Source organism: Cicer arietinum, chromosome 7 (assembly GCF_000331145.2).
Source record: "Cicer arietinum cultivar CDC Frontier isolate Library 1 chromosome 7, Cicar.CDCFrontier_v2.0, whole genome shotgun sequence".
NCBI classification, from domain to species: Eukaryota; Viridiplantae; Streptophyta; class Magnoliopsida; order Fabales; family Fabaceae; genus Cicer; species Cicer arietinum.
In genome coordinates, this window is record NC_021166.2 from 21,272,964 (window position 1) to 21,290,514 (window position 17,551).

A 17,551-nucleotide genomic window follows, 5' to 3' on the forward strand; every position below is an offset into this window, starting at 1 on the left:
GTGTGCACCTTTTTAGGTGTCGAAGGCACTATTTATATAAGTGGAGCAATTATTGCAGGTGGATTCAACGAGATGTCGTTTTAAGACAATTGCCACTTGGTCTAACCGTTAGGGTAGAAAACCCTAGTTATCTGATATGGATTAATGTGTTGGGTCGGGTTGACGTTAAAAGGAGGATTGGTCTTGGACCAGTCCGAAACAGTTTCCTCGAAGTCGTTGTCAATGAGGTGAGACAATGACTTGAAAAAGTCATATAGAAATGTTCTCCAATATAGGGAAGCACATTTGTTGTGGAAGATGTTTAACCGATTTTTATAACCGACATGTTGAGGTTGTGATCTAGAGGTTTGTTATTAGCAGGGAATGGAATTGTTTGTTTTCGTCCACAATAGTTTAGGGTATCCGACTAGCTTTATAGTCTTCATGTAAAAAAAAGGTGTCATATTAGTTGGTTCTATGTCAAACTAAAATGTACTCGACATCAGAAGTTTGTTCGTTTTCAAGGATCGATTATTGACAGTTTAAATTTGTTAGTTGAAAGGACTTGAGGGGTGGGCAAAATGACGTGAGGTGATGTACTTTGGTTTTCTTGTTGTGACATATGTTCCCTACGGAAGTAGGAACTTGAGTGCATACGATTGTTCATTTTAAATTTACATTGTTTCTGAAGTAGCAATATCAATCACAAGGAAGAGGGATTGAATTGTGCTCCTCTTTTTAAAATATTAATTTCTGTTTTCAATTTATACTAACTCAAGATCAATATTGGTTACTCATAAGAATCCCGAACGTTTTTGGTTAGTTAAAAATAAATGAAACATATTATTTTTACATGACTAGTGATAGTGAGGGAGAAATAATAAAGGATAAGGATAAGAGAATCACACAATGATGTATCTTGGTTCACCTAAGGTGGGGTATATTCTTGATAATGATAGTGAGGGAGAAATAACATTCTTGCTTTCACACAATCTTCCTTGATCACTCTTGATCAGTTACAACATTCACCTTTCAATCTCGAAAGGATTTTTATAGTTACCATTCAGTACATAAAGGATTTTTACAAGTTATCTTTTAAACAAAAAGAATTTTTATAATACACTCAAACTATCTTAAGAATTAGACTTGAGTTTCAAATTATGATAGAATGTTGTAGGATCATAATGTACTCAACACTTTCTTGAGATTAATTATCAACAATAATTCAATAAATAGATCCTTGAATATAGTATAAAAGAACTGGAGCTTTTGTTTGATTCAAGAGTTTTGTTTGCTCGAATATGATTGTTTTTAGTGATGAATTGACTGCACTTAAAATTCTTGCAATTGTCTTCACCTTGATGTTCCTTTTGTATACATGATGGAGGTTAAAGAAAGCTCATTATAAATGTACTCATCTTTAAGAAAGACATATGTTCATAGTGATAATTAATAGACATGTGTTATATTTAATCCAGAACGCTATTCCCTTGCAAACATAATGTTCTTAGTTTTGTGCTAGAATCAACAATGTGACTGAGAGTTTTGTAGTTGTCTGGTGTCAGTTCTTTGTCTTGCACGGATGTTGGGCTTTCTGCAAAAGGTGAAACAATGGTGTCCTTTTCATCCTTGTTGTCCTAGTTGTACTTGTTCATAACTTATCAATCTGGAGATTGATTTGATTATTGTTCTTGATGTAGTTTTGCTTATTTGGGCCTTTAGCTAAAATTTTGGGCTTGATAATTATTTTGAGTAGCCTTGAAATTTTTTTATCTTAAGATCTTGACTTTGGGAAATGAATCATTTTACTTCTATCATTAAAACTAATTATCCATAATGATCTTGATACACCAAAATGATACTGTTATAAACCAGAATGATCTTGATTTGTACAAACTGATATTCTTATGAACCAGAATGATACCGTTATAAACTAGAATGATCTTCATTTGCTCAGACTGATCTTGATTACCTAGAATAATCTTGTAATCAATTTTCAGTTCAGTTAAGACATGATTTACTTTGATTTATATCATGGGGTGATAATTGATTATTGTATGAGTGTACTAGATCACCTATCTTTGAACAATTCACTTAAAAACACAAGTTAGATAGCAACATAATTAGAATCATGATTAGATATTAATTAACTTGTTTGTGTTATATTCAAAACACTTGATTTAGAATTTTGCCTCAACAGTTTTGAGGCGTGATCGTGTATGTTGGTTTGCACCTTTTGAATTTTCATCGTTGGATTACATTAGGTATATAAGGAGTTGTTCCAGATTTTTAGAGAGGCTTTGCATTTTCGTGACCCTCTCCTTTTCTCTTTGCTCTCTTTGATTATGCAAATCGAAGGTTTTAGTTCATGTTTTCTCGGGCATTTTGGTGTCTTCGATGATCATTTCGAGTTGAAAGTTCCCATATCTATCTGGTAAGTCTTTCTTCTATCCTCGAAAGTAATTGCTTTGTTTAGCTTTTCTGTTTTGTTCATTTGAGGCTTTCCATGGAGGTGGGTTAGTATCTCACTGTCCCAGGTGTTTGTTCTAGGACAAAGGATTTTGCCTTGTTGTAGATAGTTTTATAGAATGTATTGGTTTATTTAAGGAAATTATAGGTTACATGACTTGATTTTATCTTTAATGCAGTGGTAGCCGGTGTCACTCCCACCACTTCATTGTGCCAACTGTGACTTGGAATGTTGGTTCTTCTTTTGACCCTTTCACTTCTAAAATGACGGTTAAATGGAGGATTTGGATGTTGTTGAATTCATTCTCTTCTTCTTCATCTTCCTTTTAGGTCGACATGGTGAAAGCAACACACTCATTGTACGACTTAGTGTTCCCAACAGATCTGGAAAGTTTTGAATGTCTATCTCAAGATGTGTAACAGCTTAACCATAATCATTACATACATTGTCAATCACGACCTTCTCGCCCTCTTCCACCTCATGGAAATAGCGAGTTTTTTTTCTTCTGTGAGAATCGAACCTGGTACCTAGGAGATTAGTACTGTTGTTCATTCATTTCCACTACCAACTGGTATTTATCTCCTATGTACCAGATTCTTATTTAATTTAATCATTTGTTCCGTTTTCAGTACTTTATGCGTACGAACCTATAGGTTCTCACTGAAATCGTAATAATATTAAATATAATATAAAATATTATAAACAATGATTGACATCTAGCAATGCATCATTGCTACCCAAATCATGAGAAAATCAGTGATACAATTTTAACCTTAACGTGACCATTATTATTATGTAGTAACTGTCCATTTGTCCAATGTCAAGTTGAACGCAAGTCATAATATGTGTCATTCTTGCAATGTTCAATTCTTTATTTCTCGATCCCCGGGTAGACACATAAAACCAATGGACTTAATAGCACACATAACTCTTATTATGTATGAGGGACAAATCTTATCTACATCACTCACACCGCTCAACATGGTTTATTGCAGAGTTAATAATCACCTTTATAATTGTCCTATTATTAACAACGTTTGATGGCCTTCAAACCTATAATTCTCCTTATAGGGATCGTAGTGACTTCAAGCCGAATGATTGTTCACTATGGTCACACACTACAAGAAATTTTATGTTTAGTGACAGCGAAAATCTGTAGGTAAACGTATAAAAGCCGTAAGGATATCCAAAATTACCTACACCGACGGGATTTTTTTTCGTGGTATATAATTGCCCAATACCTACGGATTTTCGCCATGCCTATAAGGTATAGTGACAGAGTTTTTTCCGTTGCGGTAAACATTTGATTTTAACTACGGATATTTCATTATTGGTATATACTTTAGTCATAATTTATAAAAATTATACCTACGGTTTTGATTTTGTTGCTATACATTTAAGTGACAACTTTTTTCTATTGGTATAGGTTTTAAGAGTAATTTATTTATTATAAATATTAATTTTTTGTTATCAACAAAAATTATATAATAATTTAAAATTTATTTTATAAAATTAACCAAATATAAATATACAATGAAATATATATATCTAAGACTCAAAATAAAATAAAAGGTGTTCATTGTATATATTAAAAATTAATATAAAAGTCTTACAACGATAAAACAATAGTTAAACAATGTTCACCATAGTGCATTGTAGTGAATTTTTACTTAGTAGTGGAAAACGTCTTACTAACATTTAAAATAGACATCTTGTGTCATACATAACAATCTCAAAAAACAGTAAGAAATTGAGTCCACTAAATTGCCAATATTCCATCTTCAACAACAAATTAGCTTTTAATCTTCACCTACAATCAATAAAATAACAAATGAATAAATACACGATTCCACATAAAAATATTACTAATAAAATAGAGAAAATGTTAATGATTTTAATTAAAATTAACTAATACTATCTAATTACCATTTTCATTATTTTCGTTGTTGTTTGGACTAAGTGAATTCAAATGGTTTTGAGCACTAGTAGCATCAGGAACCTATCACAAAAAATAGAAAATATTACTTATGAAAAATACGATATTGGAACTTATGAAGTTAGTTGGATAAGATTGATAACTTATGATATACCTGTCTTGCAGCTTGTGTTATATCATTAACATCTTCTCCAGAAAATCGATTTTGAATTAAAGTCATCACATTTGCTAACAAGTTTTCCATATTCTTAACTCTTTTGCGCAACTCTTCATTTTTAGATGCACAAACATTCGATTTTTTAGAATGAGGAATCTTGCCCATACATCGCACAAGTCCGTTTTTATCAGGTCATTGTACTTGATAAAATATATCATCCTTCCAAGACATAGAACCTTGTGTGTCTTGGGTTGATTGAGAAGTTCCTGCCTCATTACTATGTTTTTTTAGTTCTTCCTAAAAAATAAAATAAAAATTATTAATGATTGAGAATACCAAATTGAAATTGACATTCAAAGCATGTAGTACTACAATAAGATCCAATTAAAAAACTTCAACCTGCATATAGGCTAACAAGTACAAAATCTCCTAAAAGGTCAAGTAAAAACCCAATACAATCATCATACATTTGAAAATAAAATTCAGCACTTTGTCAAACTTAATTTATACACATTTTATATATTGGTACCGTTTAATTACTATCAAAACTTACAATCAATCTTGCAGCCTTTTCATTGACAATTATTCCATCTTTACGAGTGCGGGTATCAATGTAAATCTCTTTACGTCTAAACAACACTCCTTTGCCCTTTTTTATCTACAACCAAACAAATAAGTTAAATGCATTTCATTTTTAATTTAAATTAAAGCCATAAAAATAGAAATAGAAATAGAAATAAACCTTCTCATCAATAAACTTTGGGAGACTTTTTGAACCCATACGATGAACATCTTTAAACTTAGCACGATTTTGCCTATTAATTTTACTTATTTTCTTCAATTGATATAAAATATTAGTCTAAATAATGAACTTTTTAATATATTACTCATAATATATACGACTTACTTGTCCTTCATCAGAATACCAATGATGAACTAAACCACGATATTGATTAGGGTCAACCTTATCATCTGGTACAAGAGATGCAACTTCTTCTTCTGTTTTAGTAGGATCATAATTTAGATCACCCTTCCATTGCCTCCATTTCTCATTCAGTTCAGATTTTAACATTTCTCTTGTTAAGTCATTTATTAGAGGAACAAACTCAAATTTACTCTACATGATAAGAGATGTTAAAGAAACATGTTATATTAGTTAAATGTATTCTTACAGTTATCAACATATTATGATGTAGTTTGAGTGTGCTAACATCATCATTGTACATCAAACATGTTAGACCCCAAAAACTAAAAAACATGTTAATTATACATCTCAATTGACTTCTTAATAAAATATGTTCTATTAGTTAAATGAATAATCATAATACCTCTATTAATTTCAACATTTCTTCTTTGTAATCATTTAGCATGACTTTCCATGACTTGTAGTCGATAGGAGCATATTGATACCTTATAGCTACGCTACCAATGAAACGAGTTAGAGTTGTCCCTTCCTCACCAATGGGTCGACCATATTTGTCCAAATTAACGATTATTAAATCACCATCTTCCATTTTCCATATATAATTAATACCTTTTTCAATTTGTTCTTCTTCAACTTCTATATCAGAGGGAATTGAGTGAGATTCTACAAACTCATGTATGACACCTTCTGCATGACAAGGACTAGAACGAGTTTCTGCAACATTACTTCCTTCTACATTGGTTGAGTTTGTATTATTTGAAGTAGACTGAATTCCTTCATTATCACTTGCTCGATGTCGAATATTTAACTTTCTTCTTCGAGCCATTGCTTCTCTAACACAAAATTATAAATGAGTAACTTGGACAAAAGTCAAAAAACATAGACAAATCTAAAAGTATAAGAAAAACATAGACAAATCTAAAAGTATAAGAAAAACATAGACAAATCTAAAAGTATAAGAAAAACATAGACAATATAATCATGCACAACTAGAACACACTTCATTCGTCTTCCTCATCATCTTCATCATCATCCATATTATCAACATCAACAACTTCAAAAAAATCATTATCATCTTCAACTTCAAGCCTAACCAAATCATTAACATTTTGAGTAGCTTCACTTGTATCGCCCATTAGTTGCCCATGAATTTCTTCAATTTCATTAGATTCCTCATCACCCATATCATAGATATCCCTAACTTTTGCATTGAGAATAACAAGCCAATCCTTGTTTCTCTCATCATATATATAAAACACATTTTTAGCTTGTGATGCAAACACAAATGGGTCATCATAAATATTTTTCCCAGTATGTTTTAAAACTTTGAAATTGACAAGCGTCATGCCAAACTTATCTTTCTTGATATCTTTATTAATATCAACCCAATCACATTTAAATAACACAAACTTGTACTTTTCAGAATAATCCAACAGCAGTATATCAGTTATTGCCCCATAGTAATTAATTTCATCTTTTGAGGTCTTTGTCTTTACAACAACTCCACTATTTTGTGTTTTCAAAAATCTCTCTCTCTTCTTTGTGTGGAATCTAAAACCATTAATCGCATAACCTGTGTATCTTCTTACTACCTCAGATGGTCCACGGGATAACCATCTAAGTTCATGAGTAACTTCTGAGCTCTTTTGTTCATCCATACGCTGGATCTAAAATATTTCATGAAATATAGTAAGTTTCTATATAAAAACAATCAGTAAAATTTAAATAATTAAATAATTATATGCTCCCCCTGAGTTTAAACCACTCAATAAATTTTTGACCATGTTGCTTGTCAAATTCAAGTTGTGTCAATCGTCGTGGTCGACACTGTCTCTTAAGATGTAAAATGTGTTCTCTAAAAGTAACAATAATAGAGTTTAAAAAAAATGTAATAAAAATTTCAATTGTATAAAATTGAAATATGATATGTGACTTACTCTATAAATGGAGCAACTGCATCACAACTAGAAAGCACATATCTATGTGCTTGTGCTAACTCTTTCTTGTCAAGTTTAGTTCTACTCACTTTCTTCCTCTTCCCTAATCGTAACTTTTGTTGTTTCTTTATCCCTAATGGCCTTCCAAAGACTTCATCGTCATTTCTGTTAGGTCTATTGAACCTAGTTTCTACCCCAGATAGATATTGCGAACAAAACGTCAAACATTCATTGGCCAAAAATCCCTCTGCAATTGATCCTTCTGGATGGGCTCTATTACGTACAAAGGACTTAAGAGTAAGAAGAAACCTGAAAGTGAAGAAAATTTAAAATATTTATGTTCTCAACATCCAAAAAAACTTGTTTAACACTTTTAATTAAACCAATTTTTATAAACATACATACCTCTCAATCGGATACATCCATCGATATTGTACCGATCCAGCAACTTGGGCTTCGTGTGCCAAATGAATTACCAAATGCATCATAACAGTAAAAAATGAAGGAAGAAAAATTGTTTCCAACTGACAAAGTGTGATAACTATTTGAGACTTCAATCGTGATAGAAATTCCACATTAAGTACCTTAGAACAAATTTGCTTGAAGAAATTGCAAAGATCAACTAACACTGAAGTGACTTTATCTGACAATGAACCTCGTAATGCTACTAGAAGAAGCTCTTGCATCAAAACATGACAATCGTAACTTTTTAATCCAAACATCTTGTGTGGGATGTTTGATGAGCATTCATCTGGAGTTTTTACATTCTTGAGAATGCTTAGGAAAGATTCCTTTTCTTTGTTAGTCATTTGATAGCATGCTCTAGGCAAACACGCTGTAGTTATATTAGGACTTGGTTGAGGATGAAACATACTTCTTATACCCATATCTACAAGATCAGCTCGTGCCTTATAATTATCTATGGATTTTCCCTCTTGGTTTAACAATGTACCAATAATGTTGTCACATACGTTCTTTTCAATGTGCATCACATCAAGATTATGACGCAATACATTGTATTGCCAATAAGGCAATGTGAAGAAAATGCTCTTCTTTTTCCAAGGTTGTGCTCCATTTGCTAGACCTTTTTATCTACATTCATCTATTTGTCTTAAAATATCAGTCCCATCAAGTCTTTTAGGAGGGATCCTTAGCTCTCGTGTTCCATCAAAATCCCTACTATTCAATCTCCACGTATGTTTGGGAGATGACCAACGACGATGACCCATGTAGCAAATTTTTTTACCATGACGTAACCACTGCGAGGTAGTTTCAATACCACAAAATGGACATGCATATTGACCTTTAGTACTCCATCCAGATAAGTTAGCATATGCTGGAAAGTCATTAATAGTCCACATCATAGTTGCACGAAGTTGAAATGTCTCTTTCTTATAGGCATCAAATGTTTCAATTCCATCATCCCATAACTCTTGCAACTCCTGTACTAATGGTTGCAGATAAATGTCAATGTTATTTCCAGGACCTTTTGGACCCGGAATTAATAGTGATAACATGAAGTATGGTTGTTTCATGCACATCCAAGGAGGAAGATTGTAAGGAATTAGAATGACAGGCCAAGTGCTATGAGTAATACTCATAGTCTTGAAAGGATTGAAACCATATGAAGCCACTCCTAATCGAAAATTACGAGGATCTAACGAAAATGTTGGATATCGAGCGTCAAAATTCTTCCAAGCAAGGGAATCAGCTGGATGCCTAAGAGAACCATCATTCAATCTACTCTCATGGTGCCATCTCATTGATTCTGCAACTTTGGAGGACATGTATAACCTTTGCAACCTTGGTTTCAATGGAAACCATCGAAGGATCTTTGCTGGTATCTTCTTTCGCCTCTCAGAAGTCTCCATTCCATTACCTTGTACGTCTTCATTTGTTGTTTTCCACCTTGACGTACTACACTTTGGACATACTTCATATTTGGCATATTTATCCCAATATAATATGCAATCATTGGGACAAGCATGGATCTTCTCATACCCCAAACCTAATCCTGAAACAATCTTTTTAGTTTCATAATATGACTTTGGCAAAACATTTTCTTCTGGTAAAGCATCTCTTAGTAAATCAAGCAACATGGAGAATGACTTGTCACTCCACCCATGAAGACACTTTAAATGATACAAATGTACCATAAATGATAGCTTGCTATACTTCTTACAGTTGGGGTAAAGCATTTGCTCATTCTCCTTTACAAATTCGTAAAATTTAGAGTTTTCTCTAACTTCGGGAATCCTTTCACCTTCACCACAAATTGGCTCTTCTGTAGAATGAACTCCAAATACATCATGAACTAATCCATCCATGTCATGCTCCATTTCTACATTTTGTTTAGTAGCGCTACTTGAAGTTCTAGGTTTTTCACCATGATATATCCATTGTCTATAGCCTCTAAGAAATCCACGATGTGGATCTGTTAAGTGTTCATAAACACATACGCGAGAATAAGAGTGACAATTGGCACATTTTGTACAAGGACACATTATTTTTCCATTGATTTGTGAATTTTGAAAAGCAAATTCAAGAAATTCATTAACTCCTCGAATATATTCTTCACTTTTTTTGGATGGATCACACATCCATTCTCTATCCATTTGGAAAAATTAACTGAAAATGGATGATGCAAGTCCTAAAAAATTAACAATCTTAAAATTCAAATGAAGCAAAACTAATCCTGAAACAATCTTTTTAGTTTCATAATATGACTTTGGCAAAACATTTTCTTCTGGTAAAGCATCTCTTAGTAAATCAAGCAACATGGAGAATGACTTGTCACTCCACCCATGAAGACACTTTAAATGATACGAATGTACCATAAATGATAGCTTGCTATACTTCTTACAGTTGGGGTAAAGCATTTGCTCATTCTCTTTTACAAATTCGTAAAATTTAGAGTTTTCTCTAACTTCGGGAATTATTTGACCTTCACCACAAAATTGGCTCTTCTGTAGAATGAATTCCAAATACATCATGAACTAATCCATCCATGTCATGCTCCATTTCTACATTTTGTTTAGTAGCGCTACTTGAAGTTCTAGGTTTTTCACCATGATATATCCATTGTCTATAGCCTCTAAGAAATCCATGGTGTGGATCTGTTAAGTGTTCATAAACACATACGTGAGAATAAGAGTGGCAATTGGCACATTTTGTACAAGGGCCCATTATTTTTCCATTGATTTGTGAATTTTGAAAAGCAAATTCAAGAAATTCATTAACTCCTTGAATATATTCTTCACTTTTTTTTGATGGATCACACATCCATTCTCTATAAGCCATTTGGAAAAATTAACTGAAAATGGATGATGCAAGTCCTAAAAAATTAACAATCTGAAAATTAAAATGCAGAACATGGTATTCAACAACAACATCAGATCATGGTATTCAACATGAAAGGGTCAAAAAAATTCTTGTTTTTTTTTTTATAATGAACAAAAAATTTGTCAAGAACATAGTATTCAACAACAACATCAGGTCATCAACAACAAGAGGTTAGGTCATCAACAACAACATCAGAACATAACAGAACATTCTCAGAACAGAACAGGTCATCAACAACAACATCAAAGGTTATCAACAACAACATCAGAACATTCTCAGAACAGAACAATACAACACCACAGGTTCAGAACAAAACATTCTTAACGGGTTTAGAACAGAACATAAAAGAACATTCTCACCACAGGTTCAAGTTGTGCGAAATTCAAAACAATACATAATGGTTCAAAACAGTACAAAATGGTGGTTCAAGAAATTACCGGTGGTGCGAGAACGGTGAGAACGACGGTGAGTGCAGCTCGGGTTCGACGGCGCGACTGGTTAGATGGCGTGACTGGTTCGACGACGAGTGCAGCTCGGGTTCGACGGCGAGTGCAGCTCGAGTTTGACGGCGCGACTGGTTCAACGGTGAGTGCAACTGGTTGATTGACAGCGAGAAAGAGAAGACAACGATTAGGATTCGTGACTCAGAGGTTAAGGGTCGGATTGGGGCTCATATTGGGTGAAAGAGGAAACAGTTTTGGGTTTTAGGTGTTTTGATGAGAAAGGGTTTAGTTGGTACTTGGTACTGATTTATGTTTTTGCTCTATTAATTTTTATTTTGGCTCCATTGAAAAAATTTGGATTTTATCTCAATTGAATTTTTTTTACCTCCATTGAAAAAATTAAGATTTTGGCTCTATTGAAATTGGGTGCATTAAAAAAATTAGGATTTTGCCTCCATTAATTTTTTTTTGACTTAAATCTTGAAAGTTTTGTACAATTTTATTTTCACAAACAATTAAGATTTTGGCTCCTTTAAAAAATATATATTTTTCAATTTTGATGTTTATAGCCACAGATTTAAGTGTGTAACTATAACAATTAGTGACAAATTTATGTCACTGAAGGTATAAGACACCTATACCAACAAAAACTAATTTATCTGTGGGGATAGATTGTCTATACCTACAGTTTTTAATTTTGTCATTATAAGCTTCTGTAGGTATATGTCTGTTTTCTTGTAGTGACATGATAATCATTAATGACACTTATACAACGATTATGTATCATTCTCATGATGGGCCAATCCAGTATAAATATTACCTCTAATATTTATACCAATGTGATGACTTGATATCTCATATCTATGACCCGTGACATTTGGTTTTCTGTCTACTCACATAATAGTCTCGATGTATTATTGTTGTCCTTATTAACAATAATACTTTGACTATGGATACTTTAAAAACAGTGTTACAACGTTATAATTAAATCACACTTGATGTTTTATTGAATGATCTATCTATTATAAGGACTTTATTATATTATACAATTAATAAGATAATAAATGATGTCTTGCACTAATCCAAAATTAGATATATGAATGAAATTCATGATATGAATAATAATATATGTAAAATAGATTGGTGATAGGGCTTACACCAACAATGTGGATGAAAACACTTCTGCTTTAGGGGAGTATAACTAGATGAATGAAATTAACTCACACTTTAGGGGAGATTGTTTCATAGCAAGCGTGAGCTAGAAGTCCCACGTTGCTTAGAAAATTGAAGGTTGAATAACATATAAGTGAGAGACTCCAAAAACCCAATGCCTAAAGATTTTTGGTGAAAATGTGGTGTTCAATTCACTTATGTGGTTGCTCTTGGCCTTGTGTAGGTGATCCTTATGACTCCCATCATGATCCAACAAGTAGTCACATTGTCATACCTTCTTTTTTTAAAGTCATAAGAATATTTTAGGAAATACCATGTATTTTTTGTCATCTCATGATTGTGTTTTTCACAAACTAGAGTAAGTTTTCATATAATAGAGGATACAGATAACCCCACAATCTGAATGAACACTTACATTTTATGGATTCCGTGTCTTGGTGTTTGAACTTATTCTTCTATTATTTATACACACCACCTCTTTTGCATCCTAAATCCAAGAAATTTTTTTCTTCTATTTCACCCATGATTTGACTTAGTAATAACAATAAAAATCATAACTTGATAGCTTTCTTAAACCTACTTCAACAAGTCGTCTCACGAACTAAATTTTTTATTAGTAGTGAAGTTTTTAGAAAAATCAAGAAACTTAACAATTGTTTCTGAAATATCAAGTTTTAAATCAATATGAGAATCTTCCATACTTGAAATGGTATGATGGTTATCGAAAAGATGGTCTGATGCAGTAAAAAAAATAGTCCAGATCAACCAATTTGAATGTTGATTTGTTGCAGTAAACACATAGTCTAGATTGGTCAATCCTGACGTTGGTTTGATATAGTAAAGACATTGTCTAGATTGGTAAATCTGGACACACCAGTACAAAATCATTTCAATTCGACCAAACATTCAGAAACCGAAACAAAGAAAAACAAAAAAAAAAAGATTTAGAGTCACGTTACCTTTGTTTTCAAACAAAAAATATTGTAGATAATTAATTGATGATATGATTGAATACTGAAACACAAATTTCATACAAAAATAGAGTTGTGTGAAATGTGTGTTAAGTAAAAGTCTTGAATAAAATGACCCGGTTTAGAATCGTCAATTTGAAAAAAGATAATTTGAAAAAAAATGATTTTGAGAGCTTTTTGGTACTTGCGGGGATACAATGAAACATAAAGTTTGTTACACATACTGCTGAAATGTCTCATGAATCAATAGAGCTCCTTCGTTTGAGTGCTTAAACAAAATTTGTTTATATACATCACTCATTTTATTATTTTTTAATAATAGTATTTAATAAGTTAGTACCAATAACTCTATTACTAAATTCACATAATCAAAATGTGGCTAAGATAAAGACAGAGCTCAATTCAACAATAGTAAAAGGATATTTAATCAAGAAGATCCAAAGTAAATCAAGATGATTCAAGAATATAAGTTTAAACTTTCTCGATCATGATCATAATAAACCATGAACAGTTGCTAGCTAACATGTGCAAAAAAAAAAAAAACATTAGAAGGACAATACCAATTGGATTTAAGATATTGCAAACATAGCTATAAGGATTGAAATAAATCATAAAGAATTTGAGTAATTTACATAAAATAGATTTGAGTTCAAACTTTATTTTGCTACATTACAAGCCAAATACACAACACTTTTAAAAAATAACAACACAACTTCAATATTGCTACAACAAAGATTTTCTAGACCCTGCTGACATTGATGAATAAGTGGATGACCCTTTAGTTGTATTTGTGAGTCCATTTGAAGTATATGAAAATCTACACATTTCCATAGGAGGTGCATAATACATAGGCACAGGCAATTTTGATGGAAGACTAGGCAAAGTAGCTTCAAAATTAAGAACATTTATAACTTGTCTTATAGAAGGTCTCATAGTATAATCAGGGTGACAACACCACAACCCAACAACCATCAAATACTCCATTTGCTTTTCATCAAATTCCAAATTTAATAACCCTTTATCAACACCTTCATTTAATTTCCCTTGACCATATAGTTCCCAAATCCACTCCACAAGCCTAACTTTCTTAACCTCTTCTTTCACTTCAACTGGTCTTCTACCACATGTGATTTCGAGTGCAACAACGCCAAAGCTATAAACATCTGACTCTTTACTTGATTTCCCTGTTGTTACACACTCTGGTGCTAAGTACCCCATTGTACCTGCCAAAACAGTCGTCTGAGAACCAAGTTCATGATCCACTAACCGAGCTAGACCAAAATCACCAAGTTTAGCATTGAAATTTGCATCTAACATTACATTACTTGACTTAATATCTCTATGAACTACACATTGTTCCCACTCTTCATGCAAATAAAGAAGTGATGATGCCAAACCTAAAGCTATTTTGTACCTTGTTGTCCAAGTAAGCACAACCCCTTTTCCAAATAGATGAAAATCAAGGCTTCCATTAGGCATGTATTCATAAACAAGTAAAAGCTCATTTTTTTCATGACACCAACCAAAGAGTTGAACCAAATTTCTATGTCTTAGTTTGCTTATTATTCTTACTTCTGATATGTATTCTTTTTTCCCTTGTCTTGACCCTTTTGAAACCCTTTTAACAGCCACTTCTATTTTGTTGTTTTTGCTTCCAAGTAAACCTTTATAAACACCTCCAAACCCTCCTTCTCCAAGTTTTCCTTTTTCATCAAAATCATTTGTTGCATTGCTTAGTTCTTTGTAACTAAACCTTTTTGGACCAGTTCCTCTCTCAAATTCATCATCATCAATAGAAGCATCAATACCTCTATTATTATCAATTAGACCCTTTCTTTTTCTCCAAAAAGTGAACCACAAAACACCAACAAAACAAGTTAAAGAACCAAAACCAACACTTAAACCAACACCTAAACCAATCTTGATGTTCCTACCACTTCCACTCTCCAAATTTGAATTGAATGACCAAGATAAAATGTTGTGTATTTCAATCCATTCACCAGTAGCGGCCGAAAAACCGATCCTAACATATTCCGGCAAAACATCCCTCAAATCAATCACATATGAAAGACTAGAGTTTCCATGAAAAGTTGGATTATTAGCATAAGTAAGAAAAACAGAAAGGTTTTTTGTGGTAGAGTTATATGAAATCCAAGCATTAGCAACTGACCCATTTTTAATATTACTCTTCCAAGTAACATTTTCGACAGATTCGATCGAATTAACGTTGATTCCAACATGATCAGAGCTAGGATCCCAATCATTCTTAAAACTATCAAACTCAACAGCTACTATTTGATTCTTACTAGTGTTGAAAGCAGAATCCATGTCAAACAAACCAAGGTAACCACCTGATGAATTCTTCGGGATATCGGATTGAAAAGGCGCCATGAAAAAAGATAAACCGTCGCCAAACTGTGTTTTAACAACAGCTTTCATGACAAAAGAGAAATGGGTTGTGAAATCAGTTAACTTTTTTGTTTCTTGATCATAAAGCTTCACTGGTTGATCGAAAGAAGCGCGACCGACACTGCTTGTAATGGGGCCATCAAGTTGGTTTTTTGTGAGCTGAAGAACACCATTTGAGGAAAATGCATCACCTTGGAAATTTATTAGATATAAATTTGGTTGGAAGTTTGAGAAGTTGAAGGAAATTGAGTATGCAGGGTTGAAGAGTGCATAGAACAGAGTGAAAAGTATGATTAACATGGAAAATAAAGTGTTTTTGGTTTGATTATACATTGCCATTGATGCAAGGTAAAGGAGAAATAGAAGAAGTGAATGATGGTGTTGTTGTCAATGTTTAGCTCTACTATATGCAACGTTGAATACAAAGTTTTATTAATTAAATTGATTTAACTAATGTTTGTGACATAAGCATTTTTTTGGAACTGTTCTTAGTAGTAGTTGGTAGTTGTAACAAAATATATATTTGTTGGTTTTACTAATTGATAATTAACTTCTGCCTCTACAAAATGGTTTTGGGAGCATCTATGCATTGTTTATATGAATCCATTTATCCTTTATGCATTGTTTTACATTCATTCATTTCAATTATAGCAACAACTTTTATAATTACATATCAAAGCAACGACAACGTTTGTTCAGGTTGAGTATGACCAATGTGAGGGCAATTGGATCGAGGTGCATGTGCTATAATTTCTTGCGGTATAGTTCCGAAGTATTACTGTAATATGAATTTATTATTACTATTTACATATAATTTATATTTTATAAACTTTAATTCATTCATTTAATATAAAGGACATAATACACTTTATCAACTTTTTATGTTTTTTATTTGTGATTTCGTTCTCTCTGATCATTTAAGATTGTGTTGCTACTCTGTGAGTTCCTCTTAATATAACACAATTGTTGTCGGTATCACACAAAAATTCAATTTATATTTTTATCAAATCAACATTAATTAAGTGATTATTTTATCTATGAAGACATGAAAAACTATAAATTTAACGTAAAGTTTAGTTGGTTATTATTGAACTTTAAGTTTTTTTAAGCATTAATCGAGTAAATCACACGAGACACTTTCACCTTTAACAATTGCCCATTTATATGACAAATGCTTATGGAATATACAAAACACGTCTCACATTCAACCTAGAAAAAAATGATAATGAATACAATATTGGTTGACTTAGTCAAACTCATTAAAATGTTTCATAGCATAGGCTCAATCGGCCGGCACATTGTTTTATGAAGAGTTTATAAAATTGAAATATTGAATGAGATAAAAGAAAAAAGACAAAGTGAATATATATTAATTGGCAAAATAAAGAAGTAAGTAACTGAGACATCAAAGAAGATACAATTGTAAGATCCGAACCCAAAATGTAACGCTGCTGCCGGCTATTTCGTCACAATATTCAAGATGATGATATAATAGTACATTTGTTTTCTAAAAGAAAAAAATAAAAAACAAAGTGGTCAAGTATACTCGTTTTACCTCTATGAATTTGACTGATAAACTCATACAAGTTTACTTCATGTTAAAATAATATATACATAACATATACACTTTATATATATCATCATAAATATATAATTTTAACTCATTATGAAAGTTAAACGAGGCTTCATTGTTTTTACATGAATTAATAAAATAAATTTAATTAACAAATAAAAAATAAAAAAAGAAACACTAAAATTAAATATATATATATATATATATATATATATATATATATATATATATATATA

At 32.1% G+C, this 17,551-nt stretch overlaps 2 protein-coding genes and 1 long non-coding RNA gene across 3 annotated transcripts; all 3 read right to left on the minus strand.

Annotated features, from left to right (window-relative positions):
- Positions 1-4,146: 4,146 nt before the first annotated feature.
- Positions 4,147-5,372, minus strand: LOC101502399 (uncharacterized). Its single transcript, XR_190194.4, has 3 exons — positions 5,096-5,372; positions 4,376-4,448; positions 4,147-4,259 (listed from the first exon to the last, which is right to left on the minus strand). It is a non-coding gene; the product is annotated as an uncharacterized lncRNA (long non-coding RNA).
- Positions 5,373-8,492: 3,120 nt separating this feature from the next.
- Positions 8,493-10,019, minus strand: LOC101503451 (uncharacterized). The gene has a single exon (XM_004509736.1). It carries the CDS (start codon positions 10,017-10,019, stop codon positions 8,493-8,495), a length of 1,527 nt encoding a protein of 508 aa, XP_004509793.1.
- A 3,916-nt stretch (positions 10,020-13,935) lies between these two features.
- LOC101503789 (L-type lectin-domain containing receptor kinase IX.1-like) lies at positions 13,936-16,095 on the minus strand. Its single transcript, XM_004509737.3, has one exon. The coding sequence runs from the start codon at positions 16,079-16,081 to the stop codon at positions 14,057-14,059; it is 2,025 nt and encodes a 674-aa protein (XP_004509794.1). The 5' UTR covers positions 16,082-16,095; the 3' UTR covers positions 13,936-14,056.
- Between the last annotated feature and the right edge of the window lie 1,456 nt (positions 16,096-17,551).

Excerpts from the sequence above, each read along its gene's own strand:
- LOC101503451 (XM_004509736.1), bottom strand. The coding sequence starts at position 10,019 with ATGGATAGAGAATGGATGTGTGATCCATCCAAAAAAAGTGAAGAATAT.
- LOC101503789 (XM_004509737.3), bottom strand. The coding sequence starts at position 16,081 with ATGGCAATGTATAATCAAACCAAAAACACTTTATTTTCCATGTTAATC.